This window comes from Cryptotermes secundus, unplaced genomic scaffold (genome assembly GCF_002891405.2).
Source record: "Cryptotermes secundus unplaced genomic scaffold, Csec_1.0 scaffold1059, whole genome shotgun sequence".
NCBI lineage: Eukaryota > Metazoa > Arthropoda > Insecta > Blattodea > Kalotermitidae > Cryptotermes > Cryptotermes secundus.
The window spans coordinates 250,449-264,752 of NW_019722450.1; the positions used below are offsets into that span (position 1 = coordinate 250,449).

The 14,304-nt window shown below is 43.7% G+C and overlaps 1 protein-coding gene across 3 annotated transcripts in view; it reads left to right on the forward strand.

The window, feature by feature from the left end:
• The window catches only part of LOC111861525 (tyrosine-protein phosphatase 10D), a 154,301-nt gene that overhangs the window by 70,270 nt on the left and 69,727 nt on the right, over positions 1-14,304 (forward strand). For all 3 annotated transcript variants that reach the window (XM_023846174.2, XM_023846175.2, XM_023846177.2), the window contains exon 2: positions 10,033-10,276. In XM_023846174.2, coding sequence (XP_023701942.1) covers positions 10,033-10,276 — 244 coding nt within the window. The remainder of the gene's footprint in view (positions 1-10,032; positions 10,277-14,304) is intronic.

Sequence of the window (14,304 nt, forward strand, 5' to 3'; positions counted from 1 at the left end):
CTGAACTGACCTGTTCTAGTCTGACAGATCTGTTACTCTATTATTATTATTATTATTATTATTATTATTATTATTATTATTTAAATATATTTTGTGAAGAACTTCTTACTTAAAATATAGATTCTGTACCGTTATTATTTATTAGATGTAACACCAAGATTCTCATCGCCGCCATGTTTGTAATTGTTTACTTACAAAGACTGTTCTAACGTAATGTGTAGGTATGTTTCTTGTATGTCTGCGTACCACATTTCACTTTTCTAGCTCCGGTGGTGTTAATTAGTTACCACCATTAGAACGAAAGCTAAAGAAATTTTTACACAATCGACATGGTATTCTAAATTCTACAAAAAAGCAACCATGGTTTTATATATTTCCAAGATCTGTTACCTTGTATCACTTCAAGGCTCTAAAAGGAAGAAATTAAAGCAAAGGAAAGGATGACTATACTCAGTTCTGATGTGTGCAATTACTTAAAAGTGTGTGTGTTTAAATTCTGAAGTTAACTTCAGTGTTTAAGCTGTTTAAGTTCTCCTGTAGTTGTCTAGTCGTTGATGCGACGTCATTAAGAAACGCAGGTAAGGAATCAGGTAAAAATAGAGAATCATGCAGAATGACGGAGTATTCAGTGTTGAAACCCAATTTACGACCTGAAGAAGTAAATTTCCTTTCCCAGTTTACGCAACGCCCGTTCCTGTGTTCAACTTTTTTTCTCAACAAAGTCTGCTGACGCAAGTCCATTTATTATGCCATTACTTTGCAGTACGCTGACATGCTGCCCCCTCCTTCCCACTTCATTGTACAAGCTTTCAGGTTTCACAGGTCTATTGGCTATTACGGCGTTCTTTGTTCCTGCTTCTAGTACTACATCCACTTGGGAAACAGGATGACAGGAGTGTCTCCACACAGTAGTAGTAGTAGTAGTAGTAGTAGTAGTAGTAGTAGTAGTAGTAATGACGACGATAATAACAACAATAATAGTAATGTATTATTTTTATTGCTAGTGGGGTGGGACTAAGTCCCTTGTACTGCGGCCACTTCTGGCCTATTGTACCAGCTCCAGATGATAGGTGAGGGTGAGTGTGGAGCAGTTGGTGGAATGAAGATTGACAGGGGACACCGAAGTACTCGGTAAAAACCTGCCCCAGCACCACTTTGTCCACAACAAATACCACTTGACAAGACCCGGAATCGAACCCGGACCGCCGCGGTGGGAAGCCAGCGACTAACCGCTTGAGCTATGGCGCGGTCCATAATAATAATGTATGTAGTAACTGGGGATCCAAACTTATTGTTCACTTACCATAATCTGCTTATCCATAATTTCATATAATGCATCGTAAATATTTTATGGACTTTTGAAAGCGTATAAAAGGTATGTATGTATAATGTTTGATTTCCCTTGTGCACCTAACACATAATAAATATGACCTTTGGATTGGCAGGGCATGTAGCTCGAATGCGGGAGAGGAGGAATTTCTTTTTTTTTATTATATTTTACAATCTATCCAATATACATAAATAGAGTAATTAGTAAAAGGGATGGGAGTGTGTAATATTGAAGCAGGTATCATCCACCGAAGATTCTCTGGTGCTTATCTAATGAGATCCTCTGGCCACATTCTGTTTAGTCTTCTTTCTATTGCTGGTTGGTTGAAGATGTTTCTTATTAGTTGGTTGTTGTTTTGAGTGGTCCGGTTTTTGTGTCTCTCCGCGTATGCTCTGATGACTTCTGTTACATATGGTATGCTTAGAGCATTGTGTAAGGTAGAGTTTGATACGTACCAGGGAGCATTAACTAGTTTTCTTAGCGTTTTGGATTGGAACGTTTGGAGAATTTTTGTGTTGGGAGGTTTTTGCTGCATCCCCATACTCTATCCCGTAGGTCCAGACTGGTTTGGTTATTGTTTTGTATAGGATTATTTTGTTTTCAAGAGATAGCTGTGATTTTTTGTCGATTAGCTAATTCATATTTCTGGTTCTGAGCTCGAGTTGTCTTCTCTTAGCTTTTATATGCGTTCTCCACGTTGGTGCAGAGGAGGAATACATATAGTATATTGTTGGTTAAGCCGGAAGGAAGGAGACCCACTTGGAAGACCAAGACGTAGGTGGGTGGACAACATTAAAATGGATCTTAGAGAGATAGGATGTGATGGTATGGACTGGATTGATCTGGTTCAGGATAGGGACCAGTGGAGGGCTCGTGTGAACACCGTAATGTACGTTCGGGTTCCATAATATGCTGGGAAGCTCTTGAGTAGCTGCACAATTGGCAGCTTCTCAAGATGGGCTCAGCTCCATGAGTGAGTTTATTAGATTTAAATGTATAGTCACCGGTATCTGTTTACACGTCCGTGGCAGGTGCGTGAGCGTATTTCCAGAGCCCTGAAACGTAGTAATAATAATATTAAAACAAGAGTTCTGGACACGGACCGCATAAAAATGACGTCTCAAATAATTCTTCGTATGTACCGAGCCGTTGCCTAGCTGCGAATGGGGGTACACAGAGTAAGAGTCAGTTACTTTACCACTGGCATTTACCGTAAATCAGTTCGTCTTGGTGCCAAGAGACTCACGACCAGCAATTTTTTTTTCGTCAACTGAACCCTTTTGCTCATTGGCTTTACGTAACATCCTCTGTGACGAGAGGATGGGTCTGTCGTTTACAATTGCTGCTGGTCCTCGCCAGCATAGTTATTCTCGGGTTCTAGTCCCTCGGGACTCATGACCATATTTTACTGTCTCAGATTCGAAACTCCCCCAACCTGGAGGGTCAAAAGCCCCGTATTTATATCCCCCAGAATTAGGGAGGCAAGGTCATACCGCCAAGCACTAGGTTCCCTTTTCATCGCCTCCTACGAGTGATTTTATTATTAAAACAAAACCAGTAATTATGGAAAAGATGTGGAGACGTAAAACGACAAGGTCATGTGATGAAATTTATGAAAGTCTGAGTTTATACTTGCAGTTTACTGGAGGGTAAGCTTAGGTAATCTTTTCTCTATACCCGCTCGCTAATGCTTCCTGTTCGTAAATAACCATCTTCAATTGCCGGAAGCAGTTTTTCTTGAGCTGGTAGTCCCTTGACCAGTGAAAAGATTCCCCGACTTTTATGGAATCCCGAGATTCATTACTGTATTCATAGTCCGCCACTGGTCCTTATAAAAACTCCGTGGCCTGTAGTCCGCAAGCGAACTATACCGACCGAGCAACCGCCGCTTGTCGGCGAAATTAGTGCCAACTTTAACAGATAGAGGGTGTCGTGTGGTCAGTGCAACGGATCCCCACGGCCGTTAATTTCGGATTTCTAGACCGGAGCCGCTATTTCCTTGAAGTAGCTCCTCAGTTATCCTCACGAGGCTGAGTATACCCCGTTCCAGAACCACCACTACTCAGAAAATCTGGTAGCACCGGGAATCGAATATTTGTAGCCAGGAACTCTGACCACTAGACCACAGAGTATTAGTAAAATGTGTCTGTGTACTCTGTTTCGGTAACTACTTCGTTAACGTGGACTTTTACAATACCCTGGTATAATGTCATATCTGCTTTGACATTCCCCGCATGCGTGATACAGGCCTGTAGTTACTGAGGCCCAACATAAGCGTGCTCGGTGACGGCACCGACTATTTTACCTACCTCTGCCACTCATTTCTGCAAGGAGTGCCATCTTGCGGACGAGTGCCGACCTGAGATTAACATTTCATACTTTTTATGGCATTCTTAATGTATCAGTCAACACGACAGTTCTGTAATAAACAAATCAATATTGTGTGGAAGTATTGCTACGTGTTTCGACACTGCTGGGTCATCATCAGACAATCATTGCTTTTATATGACACTCGTTATTGGGTTGTTTATCGATATGAATCCAGATTGGTGGTTTATAAAGTTTTTGTTATAATTTCAATTTTTAAATTTAAATTATAAACATATATTTCGTTCAAATAAAATTCCAGTTAACATAAAATTTGCAATTCGTTTGATTCTTTTTCTGGCGTAATGGTGTATGTCGTATAGTATGGGACTATCTTGGGAGTCAGCGTTATTCTATTTAATTGCTTAGTATATCTGAAACCATATGATCGATGTAGTATTCCTTTTCAAAATTAAATTCAAACTGCCTTTAAAATTTAAAACTCAATTTCTTCTGTTTATTTTGTCGCTGCATAAAATGATGTATGTTGTATGACATGGGGCCTTCGTTGGAATTGGCATTGTTCCCTTTAATTTCTTAGTGCATGTACAATATTGTATGGTCTGTTACGTGATGACACATTATATTGCTTCATAATACTTGTAGTTTGAGCGGCTGAGGTGGAAATATTTTGTGTGTTAAGGCGCGTCCACATTACTCGTGCTTGCCAGGCTTGTGCTCGTCGGGAGACTCGTCTGGCTTTTGCTTGTGCCCGTAAATCTTCGTCCACACTACTTCAGTTGCTCGCCAGGCTTCGGCGCGTGAGGATCCGTATATTTACTCGTAGTGTGTATAGGCTGTAATCGTATTTTAATTTATTAGCTATAGTTTTTAAATTAAAAATTAAAAATTTGCTTGTGTCGTGACTTGTCATATAGTCCACATTACTCGCAAGTATAGCGAGTTACACGAGCACGAGTAATGTGGACGCGCCTTTATGTTGTATGGGAGTGCCCTGTCTTCCTTTTGTCGCTCCCTCAATGTGGTTTTGTCTGTCGGTCACTGAAACATGTAGGACAACTGCAGTCTTGGCTAAAATTGGGCAGAAGTAACGGTCACTTCATGTGAATACTGCATGCCTTTCTCCGCTCATCTCGACCGTAACTCGCATGTTACTAAATGTTTATCGCAGTGAAAAATGTTTCAAACAAAAGTTGAAACACGGAACAAATTTTATATGCAGTACACTTTCTCTTGAAGTTGCATGAATTTCGAGCTCATTAAACAAAAGGAATTTTTGCTGTGTCGTTGCATAAGTTGAGAATCGTCCTACTTCTTTCGATAAAATACTTAATTACAGGGGACAGCATAGTCGGTATGACGGGCTGGGCAATCTAGGGGTCGGAGTTCGAGTCCTAGTAGGGTCAAGAATTTTCTCATCTCAATGTCGTCCATACTGGCCCTCCCAGCCTCCTATCTAATGTGTACCGGGAGCTCTTTCCCCTGGGGTAAAGCGGCCGTGACGTGAAGCTGACCACTCACCTGCAACTAATGCCGAGGTCAAGAAAATGTGGATCTGTACGTCCACTCCCTCATACGCCTTCAAGGCTTAATGCTTAATTAGTTAAGCACAGGGACAGCATTACCTTTACCTTTACTGCATTACAAGTCCTTACACACATTTCTGGGAGGTGTTGTCTGCCAGTCTGTGACCTAGTATCACAGTATAAACCGTTGGACATCTCGTTTTGTAGTTCGATATTGGAGACTTTCACTAACAGTAGTCGGCCAATTACGGCTTGCAGTTATTTTGACCCGCGGTGAAGTCTGCTTAATGTCATAAATCGATTCTTTCATGTAGACTATTTTAAACCTTCAATAAGCTTGTCTAAACAGTCTGCAGTTAAGCTTAATAAACTGTAGTCTCATTCCTGGAATAAAAAGCGTTAACATTTTATTGATTGGAAATCCATGTTTTTAAAAGGGCACGTGGCAGATCGAGCTATAGTTTGGAGGAGGGAAAATAACACGTTTTATAGAAAGATCTGAAGATTAATGTCATTGAATTTACACGGAATAACCATTTCCGGTGATTGTGATTAATGTTGGGTTTCCATAACATGCAGCTTCCATAACGGCTACTTGTGTGTTGCTTGCTCGTGGATGTCCCTGTGCCCTGGAGTTGGTGATGGGTCCCTCATGGGTCCTCTGCTTTTGGTGTTCTGTGGCGGTTTTACAGTCGATGCAGTAAATCTGATTTTATGGTTCTCCTGTGTATCAGTCAGCAGGAACCAGTTGTATTATTTTTCAAAGATGCTAATTCCTCAGACGGGACCGTGCTACGATCTTCGATTTGGATTGGTTTGTTCATTTAACGACTCTTTTTCAACTACTCATACATTGTGTAAGATTTGAGGCTTGCAGATTTACCTATACTTTTTCTTCAACCCTGAAGATGGGGGCGATACGTTCCTCCGAAACGTCGGTTAACACCACATATACACGGCGCCAAATCCCAGAAGACTGCTTTCTTCATACTCATACATTGATCGTGTAACGTCGAATAGTAAGGTGGTTTTGAGTGATAAATTGTAAAGGATGTTTTAAGAAGCGGTCATGGTCTTATAGAGGTACTGTCCCAACATTTGCTTAAAGGGACTAAGGAAAACCACAGTCAGGAGTAATGAGAAACCGGGAACCAATTTCCAGCGGGGACAAGAGGTACAGACAGTACATTTTAAGGTTCGTACGAATCCCTGCTGGAGCGCCTACAGTACAATAGCGTCTGTCCGTCTGTGGTATCGACGCATGGGCGTCAGAAGGCACAACTGGACCTTAGACAGGTCTAAATTCTTTCCCGATCCAAGTGGGCATTGTACTTATGCCAAAAGGAGTAAGATGTTTAGCCGCAGGTAAAGAAGGGCGCAGTTCCTTTGTGTAAATATTCTTGTTAACACAGAATTAGTCTAATGTAGCTAAACAAGAAGTTCTGGGAAGAACTAAATGTCTACTTTCCTTCTATACAACACAGATCGCATAGAAAACGACGCCTGTAATATTATCCTCGTTGCCGCGGCAACGTGTTTGCCGAGCCGTTCCCCAGCAACGGTTAGATGATAGACTTACAGAATCTCCGTTGATACGACACAGACCGCATAGATATCGACGCTTCCAACAGTTTTTTTATTGTTGCATGTGTATTCGTTACCTCGGTAACGTTATTACTGAGCCGTTGCCTAGCAACATACGCATACAGACATACAAAGTCAAAGTCAAGAGTCAAAAGCCCCTTGAGAGAGATCATTTTCTTTAACTGAGATCTTACGTGCCATAATATACGTTTCATAAAGATTCTTTCAGGAATTTTGAAGTTAATAGGCGGGTATGTACAGACAAAGACAGCAAGGAGATCGCATAAGCCTACTTTACGAAAGTGGGCTACAAATAGTACTATGCAAAGGTAAATTTTCCCCATGCTTAAGTAATTAAGTACCACACCATGGACATGTATGGGGGAATGGTGGTATAACCCCACTATTTATTATAAACTCGTTACTAGATAGAAGTGAGTGGCCAGCTTCACTCCTTTGCCGCTTTACCTGCTTGGAAAGAGATCCCGTACCCATTGGTAGGAGGCTCGGGGTGGGCCCCATCCCCGATGTGGACACTGGAGAAAAGTATCTTGCCCTGACCTCAACCCGCATCCCGTAACTATACCGACTGAGCTATATCTGTACTATATATAAACATTTAAGTAGCACAGAGTTTCCTCTTTCCCATAGCTCAGTCGGTATAACGTTGGGCTGGTTTCGATTCTCGACCCCTCAGCGCTCAGACCCCTTCTAGAGCCCACCAGCCTCAAATTAGTGAGTACTGGTAGCTCTTCCCCAGGGTTAAGGCGGTCGAGAATGAAGCTCTCTACACTTCAACCTACTGCCTAGGTCAAGAATAGTGAAATTATACCTCCACTCCCCCATACGTCTTCTTGGCGTGATGCTGAGTTAATTAAGCGCAGGGAAAACTTTACCTTACCGACTACCTTTACCTTAAATACTGTCGTTGTAGCGGTGGTGATTTTGTTCGGACCTAGCTCCATTTGTTTAAACGCTGAATATCCGCAACTGCTTGATCCTCTGTTGAAAGTATAGCGACGCTTCGCTCGGATGTTATACTACTTACGTAGCACCCAACCTGAAATTGTTTTGGTTGCGTGTTAGGACGTTAGTCCGTGTCGGTATCCCTATCACGCGAGCGTACCTGCACGTTTCCACACTGCAAACAAAACAATATCCATTGCATCTTAGCAGCTGATAGCGGACCCAGTGAACTCCCTATTACTTCCGTTATATACACGTTTACAGTGGCAATCAGCCCGTTTTGTGTTTCAGTTTTCACTTAAGACAGATGTAGGAAACGACGCGCTAATGGCTCAGCTGTCGAACGTCATTAACTCTTACTGCAGTGGCTACAGTACGGGCTGGACGATTACAGAAGAGTCCAGACCGGTTCTGGGGCCCACCCATCCAACTATCCAGTGGATATCCGTTTCTTCGTAAAAGGTAAAAGTAGAGTTGACCGGTCACAGTGGCTGCGCAGGAACTATCTTCGCTCGCTCGATCGGACGCTGTGATCGTGGGCTCGAATCCCACCTCAGGCATGGATGTCTGTGTTTGTGGTGTCCTGTGTTTAGGTAGCGGCCTTGCGACGGGCTGATCACTCGTCCAAGGAGTCCTGCCGTCTGTGTAAAAAGATTACGAAACTGAAGAAGAGGCCAAGGCCCAACAAAGGGCTGTAGAGCCATTGATGAATGAATGAAAAGTAGAGTTGTAAGATTTGAGGCTTTCACGGCGGTGACTATGAAGAAAGCAGTCTTTTGGGATTTGGCACCGTGTATAAGTGGTGTTAACCGACGTTTCGGAGGAACGTATCGCCTCCATTATCAGGGTAGAAGAAAATATAAGAATTCTGCAAGCGAAGAGACCGTGAGAACCGGTAAAAGCAGTCCAAAGGGAATCACATGCGGTACTCGACAGCATTAAGGAAAATGACTTCCACGGTGCTGTTACGTTCCCAAGGAGAATATTTTGAAGGGTGTGGCAGCCAAAATTGAGTAAGTTAATCAATTTTTTTTTACCTAGTCCGGGATCATAGAAGTGGGGTTTGAGAGTTCGGACCGATTCTTTTTAACACATTAATGAACCTTGGGGTTCCAGAGAAGAAGGTGAATTTCTAGGGTATCTGGGCTGCTATGGTTTCCCAAGAAGGATCGTTGTTCTTGCAGTCTATTAGTTGACATAGTATGAAGTTCATGTAACTGCCTGTTACCTTGCCAGTATAATTTCTTGCGTAGCAGAACGACTGTTGGCTTCTCAGGAGGGGGTCTACTGCATGTAATGTGGTTTGCTCAAGACAATGTACCGTGATGCTGGTGTAGCTTAGCTGCTTACGGTTGTGTTGGCCTAGTGCCCATAAAATTCTTGCGGCGCTTCCGGGAAGTGTGTCTCACGAGGTTAGCTGCTTCCACTGCAGTATGGAGGATGCTTGCGTTATGTATTAATGCGGAAATGGGCGGCAGTTAACAACGAAGCACGGGTATTAGGGGTACTTTCATAGTTACAGGAAGGAGGGGGGGGATCGTCGCTTTTACCCAGTTACAATCGACCTACGAAGGCTAAGGGATGTACCCTTGATTACCAACAGAATATGAAGCTTGTTGCTGGCAACCAGCCAACACGGTTACTCGTGGTATCGGGCCCCGTTGGGACCCATGACCGTATATTTGTTTACTTCGAAGAGTTTTGTTTTCTTCTTCCTTGGACCTCCTTTTCGAAAAAAGCAGAGGTTGGTCTCTCTCTCTCAAGGAAATAGCGGCTCCGGTCTAGAAAACCGAGATTAAGGGCCGTGGGGGTCCGTTGCGCTGACCACGCGACGCCCTGTATCCGCAAAAGTTGGCACTAACTTCGCTGACAAACTGCGGTCAGACCACGAAGTTTGTTTATATGATACTTCTTATGTAAATTCAGATGACACGTCAGAGTAATTTAGTGTATATTTTCATGGTTTCCTCAAGTTCTTTCAGGGTAATTCTGGTATATTACTTTAAATTAGACTGTGTCTGCTTCTTTCCTGTTGCTTTCCGGTTCATCCTTCACAATTTTGCTACATAAGAGAACAATCATAATGCATCAGTTTACAGTACATTGTTATGACGGAGGTTTTGTATGCTGTCTTCTGTCAGTATCATAGAATAGCGGGATACTGCTTTACTCACCGTAGTCTGCATCACTTCTGCTGTTTCGTAATCTTCCTAGTAAGGCGAAGCTGCATGACCTCATGAACGAAATTTACGCATTAGAAAATAGCGGAATGATTGTATTGTTTTCTTTCTTTTGCAGTGCTGTTTGGCTGCAGATCTTGCAATTCAGATTCCCGGTAACCTGAATCAGGATGGGATGTACCGCCTGGACTACTTCCCGCCCCATGGCGTCCCTTCGCCCAATACCACGATCGCCTCCAGAGACATCGGGGACGTGATCGAGTTCAGTCAGGGTCTGCCGGGTACCAAATACGAGTTTTGGCTGTACTACTCCAACAACACGAGACACGACTGGCTCACCTGGACCGCCTCCATCACCACGGGTGAGTTAAGGGCCAAGCCTGCCCTCCAGTAATACGAATCTCGGTGTATTAGTGCCGCGAGAACGAGTGTCAGTTCTAGTATACGCCCAGGAAGTTCGATACCACATCTGTGCTCATAAGAACTGAAAAGAGCCTTGTTTTCGCATGACGGCTATCCGTTTTTCAGGTATTTTCAGTTCCTTCTCCAGTGAGCTGATAGCGGGTAGGTTGTAAAGCGAGCTCAGGAATTTGGAGAACATTTTCTCGATGTCGGGACTTAAATTCGCTTAGTGGGGGGGGTGGAGTCCAACTGGGTTCACTCGGCACGGCGGCCATTGATTGGTCTATCGTACCTGCCCCGGGTGATTATGATGATGGAGAATTTGGTGGAATGAAGATTGGCAGGGGAAACCGAAGTACTCGGAGAAAACCTGCCCCAGCGCCCCTTTGTCCACCACAAATCCCGGGGTCGAACCCGGGCCGCCGCGGTGGGAAGCCAGCGACTAACCGCTGGAGCTATGGCGCGGCCTATTCGGGACTTATGCAGTATACATCTATGGAACGAACCAGTTTACGTCATACCTTCAATAGACAACCATGTGGAAGAGAAGTCCTTTGCATATATGTTTGGATTTCCCACCGGAAGTACTTTGAAAATACAATCTAATGACTTTCTAATGATGGCGTATTGGCCTGTGTTGACAAGTCACCCTCGTTTCGACAGTAGCTGGAGTTTATTATCGGCAAACTTTGGGTAAATTCTGTGTAAGACATAAGTTACGGGTCACGCGATTGAGTGGCTGTAGACGGGGTTTGGATTGGTAATCGTATTCATTGGACTCTTCAAGATTGAAACTACAGGTAAGTGTAGCTCTCGGCCGCTCCATAGCTCAAGCGGTTAGTCGCTGGCTTCCCACCGCGGCGGCCCGGGTTCGACCCCGGGATTTGTGGTGGACAAAGTGGCGCTGGGGCAGGTTTCTCCGAGTATTTCGGTTTCCCCTGCCAATCTTCATTCCACCAATTGCTCCACAATCACCCTCACCTATCATCTGGGGCTGGTACAATAGGCCAGGAGTGGCCGCAGTGCAAGGGACTTAGTCCCACCCCACTAGCAAAATGTAGCGCTTTCGCTAACTCGCATAGTCTGCTGTTCACTACAGGTCGCACTAAAACTTCTTAGCCTGCTGTGTCTTCACCGGGTGTCCCAACGCCGTAGCCCCCTCAGCTTCCGTGTTCCACGGCTGTGGACCTCGTTGATTACATTGTCACGTATGGGGGGGGGGGTACTCGTGACGAAATGACGGGTTATAGTTCGGATGATTGGATTTATTATCAGCTTGGTTACACATTCTTTCTTAATTACACTTAAATACAGCGCTAGCGCTGATTTACATACACCTCATAATTCACTGTTGCACGCACACACTAGTCCTCTCCGGGTAACGCATCTCAGCACTCCAAATATTGCACATGATTAAGATCTTCAAATCAGACTTTAAATCTTCACAGATCTTTACGAACTTCCCGTTGCTGTTACTCTTAGTGTTACTTAAGCACTAACGTATACTGAAACACACTCTAACGCTCTCAAATACTCCAATCTGTTCTGTTTCTAACTGTCGTTACATAGCCTTCGCACTGACCGCGTAGAACACAACCTATACTGTTGTTTACTCAGCGGTCGCATAGTAACGGTCTATTCTTTTAATGTTTGTTTGGGGGGGGTGGGCGCCGGGATAGCTTAGATGGTATAGCGACTGTCTACGGGCTTGACGACCGAGAGGTCGGAGTTCGAGTCCCTGTAGGTTCAGGAATTCTCTCTTCTCCACATAGCCCAAAGAGGCTCTGGAGTCCTATCCACTGGGTACTGGGGACTCTTTCCCCTGGGGGGTAAAGCGGCCGGGGCGTGAAGGCGACCATTCACCTCCAGCTAGTGCCGAGGTCAAGAAAATGTGGATCTATACATCCACTCAACATATGCCTTCATGGCGTAGTGCTTAATTAGTTTAATTACAGGAACTACTTTACCTGGGGGGGGGGGTCTAGAATGATGTATTGAGATAGTGATACTGACAAATTTCGGCTGATTATGTCCTTATGTATTTCTTAAGATTGCCATACCGCGCGGATTATCATGCATGGAAGGATAGGGGACACATTTATCACCGATGGGATCTTAGTGTCGCAGTTCTGTTTTCACTGGTTACAGATTTTTCGATACAATGTCTCGCCAACCTCTTGACATGACTTCTTATTAATGATATTCCCGTCTGTTCACGTAAGTGGGACTAAGTCCCTTGTACTGCGGCCACTTCTGGCCTATTGTACCAGCTCCAGATGATAGGTGAGGGTGATTGTGGAACAATTGGTGGAATGAAGATTACAATTAGTGTTATCCATCTATGTCTCCACAGTCATCTGTTGGACTTTGGCCGCTTCTTCAGTTTGTCGACCATTTTACACAGACGGTAGGACTCCTTGCACGGGGGATCAGCCCCTCGCAAGGCCACTACCCGCACACAGGACAGCACAAACAGGATAAAAGCACACACATCCATGCTTCAAGTTGGATTCGAACCCACGACACCAGTGTTTAAGCGGTCGAAGACAATTCATGCTTTACACCGCGCGACCACTGTGGGCGGCAAAATTGGTGTTACCCTCGGTAATTATGTTATTATCTTGAATGTAATGTATGTAATATACGAGTATTTATGTAGGTGTTGGCAGCATAGCCTCATGCGGGGAAGCATATGTCAATATGGAACGGAGAAGTTCTTTATCAATTACTAACGCTAAATTAATGTCAGTGGTGGAGGATATGTTTAAGATAAGGAACAGTCTGTAATTAGCTTTGAGTAGAATGCAGGATTTATGGATCTTCTATACTAATTTTGAATCAAGTGTAAAGCCAAGATACTTTGTTTCGTTAGTCCAAACTGTGTTTTCGTTAAAAATCTTTGCTGGATGCCTACTGCGGCGACAGTGACGCAGACTTTGGAGAACAGTGTAATTGTGCATTTTTATATTAATCCTTGTTCTCCATTTCCGGATCGACGGTTCTGAAAGACTCAGTTCACAGCCTGGGAACGGTTTCAAAGCCTTGCCTCTGTTTTAATATCACCTAGAATCAAAACAAACTCGGAAGAAGAAGCCGATTAAGCGGCGCACGATTTTACAGCCTCTACAGCTTCGACAAATAGGCTGTGGTTTATCTCGTGGGCCCGCGTGATAATAGCATTGGGACGGACCTGCTGCTATGTTCCAATATGACGTGGCAGGTGCGGCGGACCTACAGACAACACCGCTGTTGTGTGACGTAACTGTTGTCGCGGAGGAGCGTTTATTGCGCTATTGCCTAGCAACGAGTCTCGGCTTTTAGCAAAGACATTACAATATGTATAATTTACAACTTCTATTAAAGACGTTTTTCTCAAGTTAATATTTTGTAAGATACTTCGATAGATGTGCGTCTGTTTAGACCTCTCAGTGGATTAAAGTAAATGGAACGTAATTTGATAGTACTCGTTTAATAGAAATTATGTATAACATGTTTCATCAAAATAAATAACACCAAAATGTAAGCGTACTTGTTTAATCGCATGGGTTCCTTTCTGCCCTTAAATGACCCTTAAATAAAAGTAAATTAACTTACACATTGATATATTGGGTTTCTGGACTTTATCCATCGTCCTGGTTTTTAAGATAAATAAAAACACGACGTTTCGGAAACTGGATCTGTTTCCGACCTCAGGTGAAGGAAAAGGGAAACACCTATTAAGGTGATTGAGGCTAGCTCTTTCTAACGGACCCAACAGAATAGGTGTGTGGGAACTGCCCACAGTCAAGCAAGTGTGACAACGCAAACGTCATTGCTTAGCAACAACGAGTAAACAACGGTTGCTAGGCAAAAGCAAGTACACAGCGGTTGCTAGGGAACTAGTAAACACGGTAACCAGCAATAGCAGCACCTATTACGTAACCGTTTTCCATATGTCCGACTCCAGGCTACATAAGAAGATACACTGACTTGCAGTGACAGTCTAGAG